The sequence below is a fragment of the Typopeltis vanoorti genome, chromosome 22 (assembly GCF_054136105.1).
Source record: "Typopeltis vanoorti isolate ZY-2024b chromosome 22, IOZ_Tvanoo_1.0, whole genome shotgun sequence".
Lineage (NCBI taxonomy): Eukaryota > Metazoa > Arthropoda > Arachnida > Uropygi > Thelyphonidae > Typopeltis > Typopeltis vanoorti.
In genome coordinates this window covers 65,922,127-65,944,482 of record NC_143570.1, presented here as the reverse complement: position 1 = coordinate 65,944,482, position 22,356 = coordinate 65,922,127, and the positions used below count along the sequence as shown (strand labels likewise).

General features: G+C 36.8%; 1 protein-coding gene across 2 annotated transcripts in view; it reads right to left on the bottom strand.

The window, feature by feature from the left end:
• CycB3 (cyclin B3) overlaps positions 1 to 22,356 on the bottom strand; it is a 144,669-nt gene that overhangs the window by 105,317 nt on the left and 16,996 nt on the right. For both annotated transcript variants that reach the window (XM_090412181.1, XM_090412183.1), the window contains exon 3: positions 16,700 to 17,007. In XM_090412181.1, the coding sequence (XP_090268307.1) occupies positions 16,700 to 17,007 (308 nt within the window). The remainder of the gene's footprint in view (positions 1 to 16,699; positions 17,008 to 22,356) is intronic.

Sequence of the window (22,356 nt, the reverse complement as noted above, 5' to 3'; positions counted from 1 at the left end):
TAAGCTGTAAGTTAGCAGTTAGACTTGAAGGAGGTACAGGAAAATGGTTTGAAGTAAAATCAGGTGTGCAACAAGGGTGCATATTATCTCCACTGTTATTCATTATCTATATGGATCTCATTATGAAGGAAAACAGCATTAAATCTGATATTAAAATTGGTGATGTTAATCTTTGCTCTTTACTTTTGCAGATGATGTTCATCATCAAATTTCTGACATTTATCCTCAAGGATGTACAGGATATTATTATAGCACTACATGAAAATTTATATTGCTAACGTCTTATCAGCTATTATACTCCAAATCAACCTGTTATCTGTCAAGACCTCAACATTATCAGATCATATATTTCAGTCTTCAAAGAACACTTTTTACTGTATCAATCCATCTATATCTTGGTAATTCTTGTAGAAAGGCTTATACGTTGATCATACATGATTATTAATTAACTTAAGGAATTCACAACATACACCAGAATATAAATTACATTAAACTTTAATATATATTTCCAACATTTCAGCAACGCCACGTTGCCATCTTCAAAGGAACTCAAAACAAAGACATGTGCACAGTAAATGAGGACGAAGTGAGGAAGCTATTGTTTCTCCTAAAAGTCCCGATGGTGCCACCTAGCTGGCTATGTAGGTATTCTTGGCCGTTGAGCTGAAGGTCTCCTGATGTATGTCTCCCAAATTTGGGGTAGTTTCACGCAACCAAATTTGCTGAGGTTTGGAAAGTTTCTTAGGGCTGAGGCTGATTCCATGAAAAGTCTTTCAAATTTGAACTTCCTACAGTGTATTATTGTGGCTTTCTTCCACCATATTCTGTGGCGTGTATCCAGAGCATGGTCCACAAGACCAGAGTGGCTATACTGGTGAAAACGGATGTAGTCCTTGTGTTCTGAAATTCTGATATTTGCTGTCCTGCCTGTTTGGCCAAAGTAGGACAGCTTACAGCTGCAAGGGACTTGGTATACACCAGGTAGGTCTAGGGGAAGTGGTTGGTCTTTAGTGGAGCAGATAAGGGATGCCAATTTTCTATATGATCTGTAACAAGAGGTCAACTTATGTTTTTTTAAGATTTTGGTAATTTTTTTCTAGGTGCCTCAGATGTAGGGAATGGTGATGGATTTAGAGTAATCCTTATTGTGAAGGTGGGGGATTACTGGTTTCAATATTTTTTGGATTTTTTTCGGGGGGGGGGGGGGGGGTGCCACTGGCTGAGAAAGTGTTGAGGATGTCATTTAGTTCAGTGGTTAGGGCACTGTCATTTGAACCCTGTATGGGTGGGTTTTCTATAAACAGAAAACCAAGGTTCCATCAGGCTGGTGGGTGACTAGTGTGTCTAGGAAAGGGTGGCTGTTGGTTGTTTAAGTGTGGAGAAGAAGAGGAGTGTATCAGAGCCATGTCCAAATAATGAACACATCATTAACATAGCGAAGCCATATGGTTGGTTTCTGTGGGACAGAGTTTAAGGCTTTCTCTTCAAAAGTCTCCATAAAGAAGTTGGCCAAGGGTGGGGAGAGTGGTTAACCCATGGTTGTCTCCTCTATTTGTTTGTAGAATTTTCCCTGGCAAAACGAAATAGCCTGAGTTCATTGTGAACTGAAATAGGGCTGAGATATCGGGAGGAAATTTAGCTTGGATTAGCTTTAAGGTTTCCTTGAGTGGGACAATTGTGAATAGGGAGTAGATGTCAAAACTGACCATTATGCTAGTATGTTGGAGTGTAAGGTTTTCTATACTGGCTTTGAAGTAGGCTGAATTTTTTTATGTGTGATGGTGTGTTGCCAATATAGTGTGTGAGAGATTTGGCCAAATATTTAGCTAATTTTGTATGTGGGGGGAGAATCAATGCCATCCACAATGGGATGTAATGGCACATTTTCTTTATGTACTTTTGGGAGTCCATATATACAGGGAGGAAGGGATGGGGGGGTATAGAGTTAAATGGTTTTAATTTGTTAGTAACTTCTACATGCCAAGAAGTAACCTTCTTAAGGAGCCTATGGAGTTAAGTAGCCTGATCTAATAACAGAGCATTAAGTTTACCTGTGTAATCCATTTGGTGATTACTATTTGTTTGTTTTTCTTCATTTCCTGCAGAGCTTTACATTCACTATTGAATATGTTGGTTTTTGGTGGTCTTGCTTTGGTGAGAACACAAGCTACATCCAGTCTAATATTGTTGGTGATGTGGTTTGGAAGTGGCAGATCCCATGTTCAATCTGGATCATTATATCCTTAGCTGGTATTTTCCTGGGAGCAATGGCGAAGTTGTGGCCACGTGAAAGAGCAACGAGTGCTGCAGGCTTCAAGGTAACTGAAGAAAGGTTGACTACAGTGTTGGTTGGAAGTTTTGGTTTGGAGGTAGAGTTCTTTTTTAATTTCTCAAATTTCTTGATATGTCGACCCAGTATTTTCTCAAATTCTAAATACGTGGTCGATATATCAAGAAATTTGAGAAATTAAAAAAGAACTCGTCAACCTTTCTTCAGTTACCTTGAAGCCTTCAGCACTTGTCGCTCTTTGCCATTGCTCCCAGAAAAATACCGGCCGAGGATATAATGATCCAGATTGAACATGGGATCTGCCACTTCCAAACCACATCACCAACAATATTAGACTGGATTTAGCTTGTGTTCTCACCAAAGCAAGACCACCAAAAACCAACATATCCAATAGTGAATATAAAGCTCTGCAGAAATGAAGAAAAACAAAGAAATAGTAATCACCAAAGTGGATAATGGAAACGCCACCATAGTACTCAAGCCAAACGGACTACACAAGTAAGCTTTCTTCTTGGCCTGTAAAGTTACTAACAAATTAAAACCGTTTAACTCTATACCCCCCCCCCAGTATTTACGGACTCCCAAAAATACATAAAGAAAATGTGCCATTACGTCCCATAGTGGATGGCATTGATTTCCCCACGTACAAATTAGCTAAACATTTTGCCAAAGTTCTCACACACTATACTGGCAACATGCCATCACACATAAAAAACTCAGCCCACTTCAAAGCCAGCATAGAAAACCTTACACTCCAACATACTGACATAATGATCAGTTTTGACATCTCCACCTTATTTACAAATGTCCCACTCAAGGAAACTTTAGAGCTAATCCAAGCTAAATTTTCTCCCGATATCTCAGCCCTATTTCAGTTCACAATGAACTCAGGCTATTTTGTTTGGCAGGGAAAATTCTACAAACAAATAGAGCGGACAGCCATGGGTTCATCACTTAAACTCTGCCCCACAAATGATGTGTTTGCTATTTGGACACATGGCTCTGATACACTCCTCTCTCCTTCTCCACACTTAAACAACCAACACTCAAGATTCATGTTCACCCTGGAAAAAGAGGAAAACAACAGCCTCCCTTTACTAGACACACTAGTCACCCACAACCTTACGGAATCTTGGTTTTCTCAGTTTATAGAAAACCCACCCATACAGGCAGATACATTCACCAACAATTCCACCCCCCTCCCTCGCAACAATATGGAGTTAAGACACTATACACCAGGGCTAAACTAATCTGTTCAAATGACAATGCCCTAACCACTGAACTAAATCACATCCTCAACACTTTCCCAGCCAATGTTTACCCCCCCTCCTCAAAAAAAAAAAAAAAAAAAAAAAAAAAAAAAAAAAAAAAAAAAATTGAAACCAGTAATCCCCCACCTTCACAATAAGGATTACTCTAAATCCATCACCATTCCCTACATCTGAGGCACCTAGGAAAAAATTACCAAAATTTAAAAAAAAAAACATAACTTGACCTCTTGTTACAGACCATATAGAAAATTGGCATCCCTTATCTGCTCCACTAAAGACCAACCACTTCCCATAGACCTACCTGGTGTATACCAAGTCCCTTGTAGCTATAAGCTGTCCTACTTTGGTCAAACAGGCAGAACAGCGAATATCAGAATTTCAGAACACAAGGACTACATCCGTTTTCACCAGTATAGCCACTCTGGTCTTGCAGACCATGCTCTGGATACATGCCACAGAATACAGTGGAAGAAAGCCACAATAATACACCGGAGTAAGTTCAAATTTGAAAGACTTTTCATGGAATTAGCCAGCCCTAAGAAACATGCCAAATCTCAACAAATTTGGATGCATAAGACTGCCCAAAATTTGGGAGACACACATCAGGAGACCTTCAGCCCAACAGCCAAGAATACCTACATAGCCCACTAGGGGGCATCAGGACTTTTAGGAGAAACAATAGCTTCCTCGCTTCGTCCTCATTTACTGTGTGTAGTGCCTGCGTGCATGTGTCTTTATTTTGAGTTCCTTTGAAGATGGCAACGTGATGTTGCCGAAATATTGGAAATATATATTAAAGTTTAATTTATATTCTAGTGTACGTTGTGAATTCCTTAAGTTAATTAATAATCACCTATATCTTGGTCTTCCTCTGGGTCTTTTTCCTGCACTTCTTTTGCTAATCTTTTCTCTCGCATTCTGTTTAAGTGACCATACCACCTGAGATTAGCTCTGCTAACAATGTCAAGTGCTTTCCTAATATCTTCATTTTAAATACAATATTGCCATTGATGCCATTTACTCACACCCCCTAATGTTTCTCAGAACTCTCATATCTGTGGTTTCTAATCTTTGATCAAATGTTTTATTTCTAACCCAGTTCTCCAATATATAAGCTTAAATTGGTTTGAACATTGTCTTGTATACAGCTAATTTAGTGTTTTGACTAATTTCACTCTTATTCATTATATAAATTTATTCAACTGACTTCCTACCATACCGGCTTTGTTGATTCTGTTGTCTATTTTCATATTTAATTTACCATCTTCACTAAAAATTGTGCCCAAGTAGCTGAAATATTTGACTTGTTCTATAGGTTCTCCATTCACAATGCAGTCGATATTTTCAATGTTTCTGCCTATTTTCATTGTCTTTGTCTTTTCATGCTAACCACTTGGCTAAACAGATTGCAATTTAAGTTTTATGTCAGCAAATTAGAAATGAAGGAAGAAAGATAGTTTGATATAAAATCAGGTTTGAGACTAAGATGCATATTATTTCTGCTATTATTCACCATCTATATATATCATATTTTATGACAGAAAACAACATCAAACCAGATTATATCAAAATTAGATGTTATACTTATCAATAAATCCAAGAAGAGTCCACAGATTCTTTAATAACTGAATAACTAGTATAACAAATTCAGCATGAAAATCAGTAATAAAAAGACAAAGACTATGAAAACATGTAGGAATACTGAAAATAACAGCATCCTAAATGAAGAACCTATAGTAAAAGTAAAATATTTCAGCTATTTAGGCACAACGATTCAGTAAAGATGGCAAATTAAATAAAGAAATAGACAACAGAATTAGTAAAGTTGGTATGGCGGGAAGTAAAATGAATAAATTTATATGGAGCAAGAGAGAAAGTCAAAACACTAAACTGGCTGTATAAAAGACGGTGTTCAGACCAATTTCAACTTATGGATCTGAGTTGGGTCAGAAATAAACCAGTTAAACACTAAAAATCAGTATGGGAGTTCTGAGAAAAATTAATGGAGTGAACAGGTGGACTCAATGACAGAATCTTATGGACATTGAAGATATTAGGAAGGAAGTTGATAATGTTGACATTAAAGAATGTTTGAGCAGAGTTCTTATCTAAGGTCACCTAAACAGAACTGGAAAGAAAAAAAAAGTTAGTGAAAGCGTTTGATGGCAAGAAGATGGGGAAAAGACCAAGATCTAGGTGAATTGAGACAGAAGTGTGTTAGAAAACACAAATATATAATACTGGAGTCCTGAAAAACCACAGATTAATTTGAAGGAAAATTGCTTATAGCAAGTTAATAACCCCCATAAGATATGTACCCTCAAGGATGTTTAAGGTTAATATGATGGTGCTACATTACACATTCTTTATGACAAACTCCGCATCAATAATCTTCCTTCAAATTAGCCTGAAATCTCTCAAATTCCAATACTATCAGATCTTGCATTTCATTCTTCTTAAGAACTTCAAACTGCATCCATTTACCAAGACCTTGGATTTTCCCTCTAGGTCTTTGCTATGCTATCCTCACATGAAACACCTATTTTACTAACCTTTCCTCTTCCATTCTGTTTAAGAGCCCATACCACCTGACACCAGCTCTGTTCACATATTACTGAACGCTAAAGATATCAAAGTCTCTTCCTAGTAGCAGTTTTAATAATTGGCACTGATGGCATCTATTCACTTCTGAAAATTTTCTCAAATTTATATATTTGTGATTTCTGGTTTTTGATAAACATTTATTTCTAATCCAACTTGGAGATCCATAAGCCAAAATTGCTTTGGCCATATACAATGCCATCTCATATCTAGTTTAGAGGTTGACTAATTTCTATCTCTTATTTCATATAAGTAGGCTATTCAATAAGTAATAAGACTATATTTATACAGAAAACAGATTACCTTTAATCGTCATCATTTACATGGTCTTATACGAAGTAACTACTGTGAGACGCGATGCATTTGTCCCAACGTTGCATCCGCTTCTTAAACACATGTGAGAGTCCGTTTTTTTGAGAGTTCTTTCAAAACCGCCTCTGCAGCTTTTACACATGCTTTGTTGCTTTTGAAATGGCGGCCTCTTAGTGGTTTCTTAAGCTGAGGAAACAGCCAGAAAACACGGTGCGAGATCAGGACTGTATGGAGGGTGTAGTAGGATATCTGTGTTGTTCTCCTGCAAAACATCTGATACACAACCAGCAATATGTGGCCTTGCATTATCATGGTGCAATAAGAAGCCATTCTTCAGCAATGGATGCTTCCTTTTGACGTGCTTGATGATAATCGCTACCGTGTTGATCACTGTCTCTGTGATGGATGTTGAAGGTCTTCCCTCACGTTCAAGATCTTCCACATTTTGCCTTCCTTCCTTAAAAGTTTTATGCCAGCGAAAAACACTTGCCCTCGACATTGCTTCATCGTGGAAAGCTTCGCGTATCATGTTAAAAGTGTCCGATGCCGATTTTTGCAAACGCACACAAAATTTAATCGCATAACGCTGTTCCAAGGATGCTTCCATTTCGAAGACTATTCACACCTTCTAGGCGCGGTGATGAGCACTTGCGTTTAGTCACATGACACATCAGCCTGTATAAGCTATCTATCAACCTCTTTTGTTAATACATACAGCAACATTTCTTTTATTCCACAAAATTGTGATGAGTGGTTTCGCCACAGTAAAATTAGTCTTATTGAACAGCCCACGTATATCACTGGACTCCTTCACCACCAGCTTTTCTTATTCTGTTTATACCATGTTTAATTTGTATGTAGACTAAAAATTGAGGCTAAATAGTTAATGTGAATAGATGTGACTGTGCAAACATACAGGGAAATATTTGCACAAACAGTCAAACCATCATCCAGCTCAACAGAATGTTATCTTAAAAACACTAATTCACAGAGCTAGAGTTATTTGTTCCAATGACAAAGCTATTACTGCTGAACTTATTCACTTCTGTCACACTTTCTTAACTGATGGCAATCCCCATAGGATAGAAAAAATACTAAATGCTTCCCACAAATCTCCTCCATTGCGTATCACACAAGACTGCAGCAAAACTGCTACCATACCATACATTCAAAGCACATCTGAAGAGATATCGTCACCGAATTCCTGATATATATACCCTCAAGGGGTGTGTACAGGATATGATAGTACTACATGAAAAATTTACATCATTACTAACTTCCTATCAGCAATTTTACTCCAAATCAACCTGTTATCTGTCAAGACCTCAACATTATCCGATCATATATTTCTGTCTTCTAAGACACCTTTTACTGTATCAATCCATCTATATCTTGGTCTATAAGTTGAGCAGCTCTCAGATGTGAAATTTAGACTAAAATACACAAAGATTATTGAAGAAAAAATGAAAGAGTTTGAGAACAGGAACCAAACCTTGGAGATTCAGTGGCAAGCCTTGAAGAAAATGCTGACTGATTCAGCCAAAGAGGCATGTGGTGAGGTTGTCTGCAAGGATAGAAAAATCAGAACTCCATGGTGGATACAGGAAGTTAAAGACATTCAGGGAGACAACGAACTGTTAACACAAATGAGAATCATAGGTGTGTGCAAGAATTACAATCTCCAAAACGGTCATTACAGAAAATGATTAAGGAACTGGATGCCTTTTCGTATGTCATTCAGGTGAGTCAGCATTTAATAGCAATGGATTAATCTGCATGGCAGGCATGCTGGCCAATGTCTCTGAAGATCTGTCCTTCCTCTCCCTAATGTCTAGTTTTCAGACAAAGCGCATTTCCATCTAAGAGGTCATGTAAAGAGATGAACCTACAGGTTTTTTGAGACCTGAATTTGTCCAAAAGAAACCTTTTCACAGTGAGAAAGTCACCGCATGGTGTGCAGTTTCCAGCCATGGCATAATCGGGCACTACTTCATTGAAGAGGTGTAACCGTGATCTTGAATAGCAAACACTACATTGAAATTGTGTTGGTTCTGTTCACTCAGGATTTGCATAGGATGTGTCGTGCAAAAAAACATTCCATTTCGTGCACAGGTATTCCAACAGGATGGAGCAACCTGTCACACATCACATGGTTCTAGAGCATATTTATCAGAGCACTTCCCTGGGAGCTCATTTTAAGATTCACAGAAGTCCGGCACCCTTCACATTCTCCTGAACTCACATCACTTGATGCCTATGGTTGGAGTATGTTGAAGGAATGGGTATTCCATCATGACCCACCTTCAAAACCTTGAATTAGGAGATAAAATGACACATGTCTAGCAGATGTTCCAACCCTTGTTCTTCAAGACGACAGAACCTTTGCATGTGCTACAAAACCTGTCTTGAAAGACAAGGTGCCCATTTCAAGCACGTAATCTACCATCATTAATGCTTTATTTGAATAAGATTCCATAAATAGTTGAAGATGTAAAGGAAAACCTCGCTTAATGCGATTAATTAATCCATCAAATAATGCATGCAAGCGAAATCGCGTTAAGTGAACACAATAAATAGGAATAATTAAAATTCATCCATCAGCTAGCGTAAATTTGAAAAAAAAATTAAAAGTATAAGTTATATTAGAGAATAAAATCAAAGTTAATAAAAATCAATTGCTTAAATTTTTATTTAATGTCTAAACATTTGATTGAGCTACTTTTATATAAAAAAATGAAGATGTTTGAATCATGCTGACTTTTTCATCTTGTCATGCAATTTGCAATAGCTGGTGATTGCTTTATCAAGATTTTGGCGGACTTTGAAGCTTCGTTCCATATCAGGATCAGCATCAAACAAAATTTTCTTAGCAAACTCAATGTGACTGAAAACCAGCTCAAGTTCTTTTACAGTTAACTTCTTAGTCGTAATATTCTCTTCTTGTTAGCACTGTTAAATTGTGAATGAATACAATTCACTAAGGAATGTTTCATTCATAATTTGACAAGTTAAAACTGTTGAAAAGGATATGCTTGTATTTTAGTATACATTGTATATAGCCTGACAAATATTGGATACCATAATTAGTGTAAAACTTGTGAATATTCCGATGTAAAATATCTACTAAATTGTATGCTAGACAATGAATTTGTTATATACATATTTTCTGTTAGAATTCATATAAAAGAATTACTGTATAAATTGCATATAACTGAGATTATAAGGTCAAAGTATGCGGGCAAGACACCGGATTAGTAAGTTGCCTCAAGCGGTCACGTGCGCACACGGCATGTGGTGACCTAAGTTTTCAGGGAAGATGCTACGAAAAGGCAAAACCCACGAGTGCAAAGGAATAACGTGTCGGGTGAAAATTTAGGGTTACAAAGAGTCCCAGTAGGGGTTGATATAAAAGGGCTGGAAACCCCTCCCCCAGAAAACCTTTTGTCTGGAGTCTCTGTTCTCTCTCAGTGGCAGAAGTCAGAGGTGTTGGGTCGTGATTAGAGGGATCGCAGATTCAAAGCTCTACAATGATCGAATAGAAGATTTTCGAAGCAACGGGCAACTCCTGGAAAAGATAGTGGCCAGGTAGCATGCCTTATGGATGCAGAATCACCTGCGCTAAGAATATTCTAGGCATAGATAATCGGTATGCAGACTCCACGAGGACCAATCTAAGCTGACAGGAATTTTAGCCTTAACATAGAGGGAAGAAAATGTTTGGAAGGAAAGGAATCCAAGAATTGAAAGGACAAGCATGAGGAATCCTTGAGTTCAGTATAGTAAACCTTTAATCAAGTAATGTGAGAGAGAGGAAGGTAATTGTAACTTAAGAATCATAGACCTTCATAAAGTTTTGAGACTATCTAAAATTAAGACAGAATTGTGATATTTTAATCGTAGTCTGTGAGCAATATGTGCTATGTATTATAATTGTACTTGTGTTGATAGCTAGCTATGTTTAAGAGCTGTCTAATCCAGACAGATTGATTAACACCTAAAAGTCATTATTGGTTTTATAATCTAAGAATGCGAGCTTTGAACCTTTGAACATAATGTTTTTGTAGCACTAATTACTGTGATGTATATTGATTAATTTTACTTTGTAATCTAGTAGTACAGTGATAATTGAAAGTTCTTTATTCCGTATGATGATCATAGACCTTTTAATTAAATAAATCTTTTGCTCTTATTAATTTGGTTGCCTGTGTCTAAGAATCCGATGCACCACTCATAAATTATTTGGATCTATGCGGAAGACAATTGTTAATTAAGACCACGACCGCAAACATGGTTGATTATAGAAGGTACTGATAATTGATAACTTAGTATAGAAACATATCAGATTAACCACGTGCATATTTGAAGGTTCACTTCTTGACTGAGAAGTTTATCCAATCTAAGGGTTCTGGGTGGCACAGCGGAACAAATAAATTTTCCCAGAACTTTAAAAGAAGTTAACTTCTGAAGCTTTGTTACCAAGGGGTTGGCTTAACCTTTAGACAATCCTTTGTAGATCAGACTCGCGCACGTGATAATCTAAGGGGTTGAAGTATATAATAGTAAGACAAAGACACATTATAGGTGCTGCTCAGATAGGACAAATTATTCAAGAAATAGTTAAGTAAAGGAGTTAAACAATATTAAGTAAACATTACGACAACAACATTATAACAGCACTCCTTATCTTCTTGATATGGATGCTGTTCTTTTAGTTGAAGGTGATCATTCTCGCTCAAGTGTTCTGAATGGGAATCAAGCAAAGTTCTCACATCTTAGTTATCCAGTTCATTAAATCCAAGTTCTTTTACAATTATGCTGATTTCTTCAATAATGTTAGATCTTGGATTCTGCGCACAATAAACTAACATAGGCTTGAGTTTAAAGTCGCCTTCTGCACTGCCTCCTAATAAAAGCGCAAGACGAATTTCAGATACTTGGTATCCTGGTTGAGATGCTTTGATTTTAGGTAGGAAAGTTTTTTTTGGCATATGCTTCCAAAAGAGACCAATTATTCATCGTTGAATATTCGCTGATCATCATAATCACCCTCCTGAATTATCCTTTGCAATTCTTCAGGAAACTTGGCAGCAGATTCCCCAGTTATTCTTACATTATGCAGTCCAGTTCAATTTTTAAAAGGTTAAACCATCCTAAACTCACAGTAAAGCTTTCATATTCCTCTTGAAATTTGGTCTCTTTCAAATGAGGTAAAAATATTGAGAGCTTTTGCCTGAATATTCCCTGTACTAAGAGGTATTCTTTTTTGGTTACAATCCTCAATCCAGAGTGACAGAAGACTCTCTATCTCGATCACTAAATGGCTTCTATTTTGGGTGATCTGCATACTTAAAGAAGCAGTAGCAACTTTTCCTGGTTCTTTATATTCTTTGCTCTTATTTAATATAGTCCAAACTGTAGACTCGCTGTATACTAGTGCCACTTTCATGTCTCTTAATGATTTCCAGCTTTTCCACTCACTGCAGATTGGTGAAAAAAAAGTTAAGTGGTTAATCACCCATTTAAAGCAGGAAATAGTATCATTTCACTCAGTTTGCACTAAATGATTATCGTGCATATCGGATTTGCATTAAGCAAGGTTTTCTTGTACATAATATAAACATATATTTCTTTGTTAATAAAACTTTTACTCCATAACATATATCATTGTAGTTATTCAGTACTGTTTTTTTGCACCATACTGTATAATATATATGACAATTTTTAATAAATGTTTCATATAGGAAATATATTACTTTTTATAAAAAAAAAAAGTTTTATATTGCAAATAGCTTATTGAGTAAAAATGTAAATTTAATTAAACATTTAGTTGTTTATTTGCATACAAGGCAAATGTATAAAAAATGATTGAACATTACAAATTATTATTATTACAGGCAACTTTGAGGAAGCTGATTCAGGCAATCTAGTATTAAACAAAAGGCCAATAATTTACAACATCCAACATGTAAATGTTGAAGAGAAGAAGACAAACTTAGAGATCCATGTCCAGGTGGCAGTGATGGACGCATGAACATGGGAAGAGGAGGAATGGGAGGTGATCGTGTGGGGGGGGCTTAAGGTACTGGACGAGGTGATAATAGAGGAGATCGCTGCTAGCATTTGCATTCAGTAAAACAGAGTTTGGCTGTGGTACATGGAAGCTGGATGGTCTATGAATCCCAATTACCGTTCAACTCATCGGAGTCAATAAATGGACACTGGTTTATTATAGTGTGATCTTGCCTTCATGTCCTCCACTTGTCTTCTGTTTTTACTCCTGTCTCTTTAATTCTGGTTACCACTTGCAGGTCTGTTTGCTACTCTGCTCTGCAGTCTTTATTAATAATAGAATCTGTTTTTGTCCAGTCATCTGTATACATTTGTTGGGGAGGTGGGGGCATTTTTGACTGTTAAAAATGGAACAGTTGATTTACTTGCTTTGTATTTTGTGTGTTTAGTGCAGCTGTTGTGTATGTGTCCAGAGACACTGCTTTCTTAGTTTTGAGTGTTCTTTTTTAAATTGAACCGTTATATTTTGGGATGGCTTGGGTATGGCCTGTGAATCATTACCTGAAAGAGTACAAGTAGCCTTTGTTTCACCATTCTAATGAGCTTGACCTGAAGCATAAATGGGACAGTCATCTTAATCATTTAACAATTCACATCTCCTGATAATGAGTTTCCACGGCCAAGTCATCTTGTGATTTTGAGGACAATGAAATGAAAAAAATAAAGTCCTGTTGGTGTGCTTGTCCCATTGTGCATGTGTATATTCATCTCATAGAATGTGTTGCCCCATTTGGGCTATTAAGTCCAATAATATGCATCCAATTCCTAGTTTCCCAGGGCAATGCGGTGTGCGCTCAGCCACGGTATTTTGCCATGAATTAACTGCTCAATCATTCATCTCTCCTGGTCTGTGTACATATCTCAGGAGAGAAAGAAGAGGATAACCCAGTTTAGCCAAAAATGACTTAAAGAAGTGGCATGTAAATTAGTGTGCTTTGAAGAAATGTACACACACACAGCTCTTAACTGTAGCGATTCATCTGTGCAATGACCTACCAGTTGCCTCACTACTGGCAGAGGTTTGTGTATGTATGGCATTCTCCCAGTTACCCCATAACCCCCATGCAGGAGATACCAAGGTGCATGCCAGTCTGCCTTCTTACCGTTTTGATCACAAGGTGAACATAGAACCAGCAGAAAAAGATGGAATACTAAAGACTATGGTGTGCTAATCATTTCCAGAAGTTTGTTTTAGAGTTCATTTTGCAACAGATTGGTCCATAAAATAATGTTGGCCTGCCACCACATGTGGTAGTGCAGAGAAACAGATGCTAGCTGTATCACCTATGTTATTTTTCTGTAAATACCATGTTGTCATGGTCTTTTGGAGGAAAAAAAAATCATTGTACATAAAAGGAGCACTGTTCCATTTAAAAATTGTGATCATTAGCTGTTTTTATAAACCTCATTGATGTAAGTTAATGAGTGCAGGTAATAAACAGATGATACTGTGATGAAAAAAAACAAACTCCAAGGAGTCCTTACTCATGGAGGGAGATTCTAAAATCATTCCAAGAACTATCCAACAATTGCATAATATCTATCATACTTTGCTTTGAATTCATTCACAGTCATGGCATCCACAACAGATGCTGGCAACCTAATACACTCATTCATCCCCTCTCCAAGCAAAAAACCTAGTTCTAAAACCCTAACTACACGCTTATTCAGTTTCCATGGATGGCCCCTAGTTCTCCCACCACCAGACCTGTTCTTGAAAATTTCATCTGAATTAATCTTCTAAAATTCCCTCAGCAATTGGTAGATCACCCTCTTTTCTGCCTATTAAACTATAACCCACAAATCTTCAAGCTGTTCTCGTAAGGTTCATTCCAAAGACATGCTATCATCTCGGTCACTTGCCTCTGGATCCTCTCCCCTTCCTCATAAAGACCATCCACACCATAGTCTTAAACTTTAACTCCCTATCCACTAACACTCCCAAGTCTCTGGATTTGTCAATTTTCTGGAGTAGAGTTCCACCAATGTGGTATACAGCTGCTAATCTTTTCATCCCAAAATGCAAAATACACTTTGCCACATTAAAAGGACATCCAGTGTCCTTTGTCCAGTCTGCCAATTTATCCAAATCAAACTGCAAAATTTTGACATCGTCTGTATTAACTAATGCTCTACTCAACTTTGAATCAGTGACAAATAACTGAATAGTTCCTATCAGATCCTTTCCTATATCGTTAATGACAAATTGAACAGAACCCTGTGGCATGCCACTAGTCACAGGCTTTCTTCTGAACTTTACTCCTGACAAACTACTCTCTGATATCTCTCCATCAATCACCCTCATATTTATTTTCTCACAACCCTATATTCATCCCCATGTGCTGCAGTTTACTGATTAGAATTCCATGTGGTATCCTGTCAAAGGCCTTTGCACAGTCCAGCAGTATCACTGTAAACCTATTAACTTTATCCAACTCAGCTGTCACTGTGTTATAAAACAGAAGGTAACTGAGGCATGACCTACCCTTCACAAAACCATGCTACCCCCATAGAGTATCCCATTTACATCTATCCATTTTGTATTTTGCTCTTGACCAACTTCTCCAATACTTTGATTAAAAACTCTTGATATGCTAATCAATCGGTAATTTGCTACATCAGTCTTGGAGCCTCCTTTATGCAATGGAACTATTTATCCCTCTTTCCATCTCCTCAGGCCTGACCCAGAGCTAAGACTTTGATTAAACAATATAGTTAAGGGCACTGACAATTCCCTCCCCAAGTCACGTAAAACTCAAGCTGGTATACCATCCTATCTCACAGCTAAATTTCTAAATGTCTTGAAATCCTTTTGTCACTGTTAATAAAGATGCTGATACACCACACTGTCCACCCCTCCCAAATAAGCAAAGTACTGTGTGTGTATACTTATAAACACAACTTCTTTAGCTTAACTTTATTTTCTAAGCCAAAGTTTTTAATCCAATCAATTTTCATAATAAATAAGTATGTAACCAATTATATATTTGGTTTAATCCTTTACCCAAGTGTAAGCAAACAAAGTTTGCGCCTGAAGTATCAGGACTGGGGAAACTTGTAAAGGTGGTATAAGTTCTCATCACTTGCCTTAATATCTCCGATAGTGCAAAGCACATCTCCTTGCGGACATGTATAATGCTATGCGTTAAGGGAAGGGCCACTACTCAGACTGGTTTCGACCTTTATTGGGGTCATCAGCGGGAGCCAGATCCAGAGGTGGTGACGCTAAGATGGAAGTGATGGAGAAGTCATATTTACCTACACCACTTTCCAAAAGATGTCACACCTTATTATTAAAATTCTCTGGATTAGAGATAAGTTGATGGAAGTTCTCTAATCCAGAGAATTTTAATAAGGTGTGACACCTTTTGACAACTGGTATAGGTAAATATGACATCTCCATCACTTCCACCTTAGTGTCACCACCTCTGGGTCTGGCTCCCTCTGATGAGACCCCAATAAAGGTCGAAACTGGTCTGGGTAGTGGCCCTTCCCTTAATGCATAGCATTATACATGTCTGCAAGGAGATGTGCTTTGCATTATGGGAGATACTAAGGCAAATGATAAGAACTTATACCACCTTTACCACGAGTTGCCCCAGTCCTGAAGATACTTCAGACACAAACTTTGTTTGCTTACACTTTGATAAAGGATTAAACCAAATATATAATTGGTAGCATAGCCAAGTGAAAAAACTTCCATCAACTTATCTCCAATCCAGAGAATTTTAATAATAAGGTGTGACATCTTTTGACTGGTATATAGGTAAATACGACTTCTCTATTACTTCCACCTTAGTATCACCACCTCTGGGTCTGGCTCCCACTGATGAGACCTCAATAAAGGTCGAAACTGGGTATTGGCCCTTCCTTTAATGCATAGCATTATACATGTCTGCAAGGAGATGCGCTTTGCATTTTGGGAGATACTAACACAAATGATGAGAACTTATATACCACCTTTACCACAAGTTGCCCTAGTCCTGAAGATACTTCAGGCGCAAACTTTGTTTGCTTACACTTAGATAAAGGATTAAACCAAATATATAATTAGTAGCATAGCCAAGTGAAAAAACTTCCATCAAATAAGTATGTAGCTTTCAAAGTTTGTAAAATAACAGCTTAAGTTGAAAGTTATGGTATTATTTTTACTCACCTATTTTCATCTGGTGTCAAATATAAAGATATTTCACTTAACTCGGATGTTTTTACACAAACACTACTTCTTCGTATATTTTCTGGCTCTTCAGTAATTCCTCCCTGATTAGACAGCACTTTAATTTCTTCTTGAATGGGTTTTGATGCCTTTAGATTTTTCTGAAGTTTTTGTCCTGGAATCACAGCATTTGTGATGTCTCCAAACACTGAACGCTTTTTAACTCCACATCCCTCTGGAGAATTTTCTGCACAACGTTTAGTATTTGCTACCATAGTAGCCATTTTTCCTTCCTCTTGAGATGTTACCTAACATTAACATGGAAATTCAGTTAAAGCTTTTTTTAAGTTAGAATATAAAATCAAACATACAAGTCTAAAACTCAAATACAGGCATACCCTGGTCATATAAAATGTTAGGTTCCAGACCATTGTTACAGCAAGGCACTGCCATTATTTTCAAAGACATTATTAAACCATTACTTTCACCACTTGTAGTGGTGAAAGTAATGGTTTAATATTGTCTTTAAGTCATTCATTGGTGTAAATGACATAAATATAGCATTAATTTATATCAGTTATGCAAATAAAAAATTTAGAACAATTTTTGCACACGAAAAATAAATGTTATTTATTCCATATAGCCTGGCTTAACTGAACAAGCGAACTTGTTTGGTCATTAATCTTTATGAATAAAAGTTTTTCCATTTCAGCAATAAAATTGTCATATTTATGGATAAGTCTAGTAGCACTTTTCACTTAATACTTGTATTTAACAACTGTAGCAGTAGTGTGAGGTAAGTTTAGCCAGCAGTCTATCTCACTGCTCGATACATGGTTGTCACTATATTTAATAATTTTTATCTTAATATCTAATGTAAGATGTTTATGTATCTTCTTTTCATGTGTAAATGATAACCTGAAAAGTGTGATATGAGAGAGCGCATGGTCGTATAAATGGGCATCTGACACAATTGAAAAGTATTGTATACATGGATTGTTATAAAGCAAAGCATCATAAGGAAGGCTATTGCTGTGTTAGGGAATGGTAGTGCATTTTCAAGATCCATAATTGGGATACTTGGAAGATAAGGATTCCCATTGTAACTGATAGGTATCACCACTGTTATAATATGCCATAAGTTTTTTTTTTTTTTTTTTTTATCGTTCTTATAAACTTTGGTTTAATTTAAATTTCGTCTGACTCAGATAGATCTTTATCTATTTGTCATTGACAGTGTACGTTTAGCTGACCCCCCCCCTGCAACTCTTTCTACACAAAAATAGATTTCCTGGGATATTCATCATCATCAACAAATTCCTGACATGTACCCTTTAGTGTACAGGATATGATAGTACTACACGAAAAAAAATTTATATCATTACTAACTTCCTAACCACAATTTTCCTCCAAATCAGTCTATTACTTGTCAAGACTCCAATATTATCATTATCAGATCTTATATTTCTATCGTCTAAGGCACATTGTACCGTATCAATCTACCTATATCTTGGTCTTCCTCTGGGTCGTTTTCCTGCCAACCTGGCAGAAAACACTTGTTTTGCTAATCTTTCCTCACCGATTCTGTTAAAGTGAACATACCACCTGAGATTAGTTCTACTAATGTATTCCAGGATGCCGACAATGCCAAGTTCTTTCCCATAACCTCGTTTTTAATATGATATTGCCATTGATGCCATCTGTTAACGCCTCTAATCTTTCTCAGGACTCTCATATCTGCGGTCTCTAGTCTTTGGTCAAGTGTTTTACTTCTGACACAGCTCTCAGATCCATAAGTTAAAACTGGTTTGAACACTGTGTTGCATACAGCTAATTTAGTGTTCCGACTAATTTCTCTCTTATTCCAAATGAATTTATTCAATTGACTTCCTACCATATCAGCTTTGATGATTCTGTTGTCTATTTCCATATTTAATTTACCATCTTCACTAAAAATCGTGCCTAAGTACCTGAAATGTTTTACTTGTTCCACAGGTTCGCCGTTCACAACACATTTGACATTTATAACAATTCTACCTATTTTCATTGTCTTTTTAATGCTGACCTTCATACCATATCTATTACAACAGCTATTCAATTTAGTCAGGGAATCATGCAAACCTGTAGCAGATTTATTCAGAATTATAACATTGTCTGCATAAAACAAAGAGCTGACATTAACATCTCCAATTCTGATATCATGTTTAATACCACTTTCCTTCATAATGTCATCCATATAGATAATGAATAACACAGGGGTAATGTACATCCTTGTCTCACACCAGATTTAACATTAAACCATCTTCCTGTACATCCTTTAATTCTAACGCCCGATTTACAACTCAAATACAGACTAAGTATTGCTTGATATAATGCCCCACTGACACCATATAACTGTAGCGTATTGAATAGCTCCTCTCTTGGCACCTTGTCACATGACTTTTCCAGATCGACAAAACTTAAATACGGATCTTTGTTATATTCCCATGCTTTCTCGACTATTTGTCGTAAAGTGAAAATCTGATCCTGACAGCCTCTATTTGGCCTGAATCCAGCTTGTTCTTCACCAAGCTTTTCTTCCACAATTCTTCTCAACCGTTTCTCAAGTATACTTGCATAGATCTTGCCAGGAACACTCATTAGGGAAATACCTCTGTAATTCTCACATTCAGTTTTATTTCCCTTTTTATATATGGGCACTACTAGAGCTCTACTCCAATCATCAAGAATTCTTACCTCTGTCCAGGCTTGCTGAATTATGCAGTGCAACCACTGTAAGCCTTCTATACCACCATACTTCAGCATTTCTGGTCGAATATCATCTACTCCTGCTGCCTTTCCATATTTCAAGCCTTTGATGGCTTTTTCTACTTCAATTCATGACTGTATGCCTGTTGAGTGTTTTTTACCACTGTGCTATCACTGCTTGTTTCATTTAGCAATTTTTCAAAGTAATTACTCCATACTTCAAGGATATCTTTTTCTTCAGTTTTCATGTCACCTTTATCATCTCTAACTCCTTTTACAGCACCCTTTCTTCCATTCCTAAGCTTCTTCAACAACCTCCAGAATATCTTACCATCTTCTTGATATTTATTTTCTATGTTCTTGCCAAAGTCCTCCCATGACTTTTGTTTAGCTAGTTTTACACAGTGTTTCGCTTTCTTACATTTGTCTCTGTAGTTTCTAAGAGCAAAAGCTGACTTATTTGCAGAAACTTTTGATATGATTTCTTCTTTTCCTTCACTGCCTCTTTAACTTCCTGTGTCCACCATGGAGTCCTGATTTTTCCATCTTTGCAGACAACCTCACAACATGCCTCTCTGACTGAATCAATCAGGGTTTTCTTCAAGGCCTGCCACTGAATCTCCAAGGTTTGGTTCCTGTTCTCAAATTCTTTCATTTCTTCTTCAATAATCTTTGTGTATGTTAGTCTACAGTTCACAATTGAGAGCTGCTCAACTTTTATTTGCTTTAAAACTTTCTTACGTGTTATTCTTTTCAATATGAAAATCAATTTTATCCTGCTCAAGACTAAATAGTGATCGCTTCAAATTTCAAATCCTCTGTACACTCTGGTGTCCTGCACCAGGGAGAAAACATCACTATCAACAATAACATAGTCAATGAGACTTTTTTTATTCCTAACCTCTTCTCTCCATCTGAATTTGTGCACATTTTTATGTTGGAACATGGTGTTAGTAATAACCAGTTCATGTCCTGAGCAGAAAAGAAGGAGTATTTTCAAAAATCCAACAGGTATTTGCCATTATTATTAGCTTTGCTCTTTTCTCCAAATTTTCCCAAAATATTTTTGTATGTCTGACAATCATTTTCTACTCTGCTATTCAGATCCCCAATAAAGGACCAACTTTTCCTTTTTCATTGTGTCAGTTGCTTTTTCTAAAGCATCAAAAAATTCCTCCAATTCTACCTTAGTAGAACCTTCTGTGGGACCATAGGCACAAATAAGTCTTATTTTCCAGTTCCCCATTCTCATATTTGCCCACATCACTCTACTTGAGACTGCCTGCCATTCAAGAAGATTATCCTTGTATTTTGTGTTGAATACTATGGCTACTCCTTCTTTTCCTTGATTGTCATTGCCTGAATATAACATTTCGTATTTATTGCTCAGAAAGATCTCACCAGTTTTTGTGTTTTTTGTTTCAGTCACCCCTATTATGTCGATCTGGTGTTTATCTAATTCCTCAGTTAGGTGCATTTCTTTGCCATTCAGGTTTCTTATGTTGATAGTGCCGATCTTTAACCTTGGTGATGTTGAGTTGGAGTGTGTTTTCAGATTTGTTACAGTAGCTGAATTTTCGCTGTATGCCCTGGTTCCCTGGCGAAAACAATGGGGCCTTGTTTAACTGGGCGATGCCCAGCTGGCATGAAATTTTGTTATGTTGTACCATCATTTTTTATTTTGGTTTAACCAATAAGAATACAATTTGTTCGGCTAAATCCCAAATTGCCAGCCCATCCTCGTTCGTTCAGTATCCAGGTAGATACCCAACAGGGTGCACCACGAGAAGGTGAGGATTGGACATTAGGTCAGAAGCCATGATCAGTTCTCTGCATTCCTTTAAAGGCTATAAATTCCTATAAAATTTTATAGTTACAATCATGTTTATAAAAATCTTGGTAATACACACACACACACACGTCAGTTAGTTTTTATAAAAGAAATTTTAAAATGTTTCATAAATGAGAGCTTGAAAGAATGACCATCATTTGATTTTTCAGGTAATGAGCACTCCAGGAAACTGTTTCAAGTTTTTCACTAGCCTGGCAACTGCTGGTCTTAATAGGAGACCAGGCAGAAACTGAAAACAGGATTATACAAATCCTATTCTCAATACCACAGTACTCACATTTTAAAGCTGTATTTTCTATAGGTTAATTTTCACACTTATTATAAAAGTATAGAAGAAAGTAGACTGTAAAATTTGTTTGGTATCAAACAGTATGAAAATAAAGAATAATAAATATGCATTATAGTCAAAACAATGTTTGCCTTTATAAATCTATACATGCCATTTTAAGATTTATATAGACAAGAGACAATGTACAATAGCAATAGTCCCAAATTGCTATTGTACATTGCACAAGAGACAACCACAATAGCAATTTGGGACTCAGCCAACAAATTTAACTCTCTAATGGCTTAAATCGAGTACATGTGATGGTACGACATGACATTTCACGCCAAGCCAGTTAAGCAAGACTGGCTGTTTTTCCCAGGGAACCAAGACGAACGGTGAAAAGTCAGCTACTAGAACAAACTCCAACTCAACATGTACAAGAAGAATAAATTTAACGTTAGAAGAAAAGATGACATGTATCAAGATAAGGAGTATTAATGAAAAAGAAATCAGTACTTTCAGAAGAACCAGAAGAAAAGTACCACATTGACTTAACTGACATTATTGAGACAAAGAAGATAAAAATAGGTGACATCTAACTAAATCATAAGTACATGATGTTATATTAGAGAAATAATAATGATCAAGCAAAGGATGACGCAGCAACAGCACTCAACACCAAACATAAAGATAAACTTCTTGATTGGAAGGCAATTTCAAGTAGTTATGGGGGAAAATTTCAAAATGGATAAATGGACAACAAGACTTATTTGTGCCCATGGTCCCACA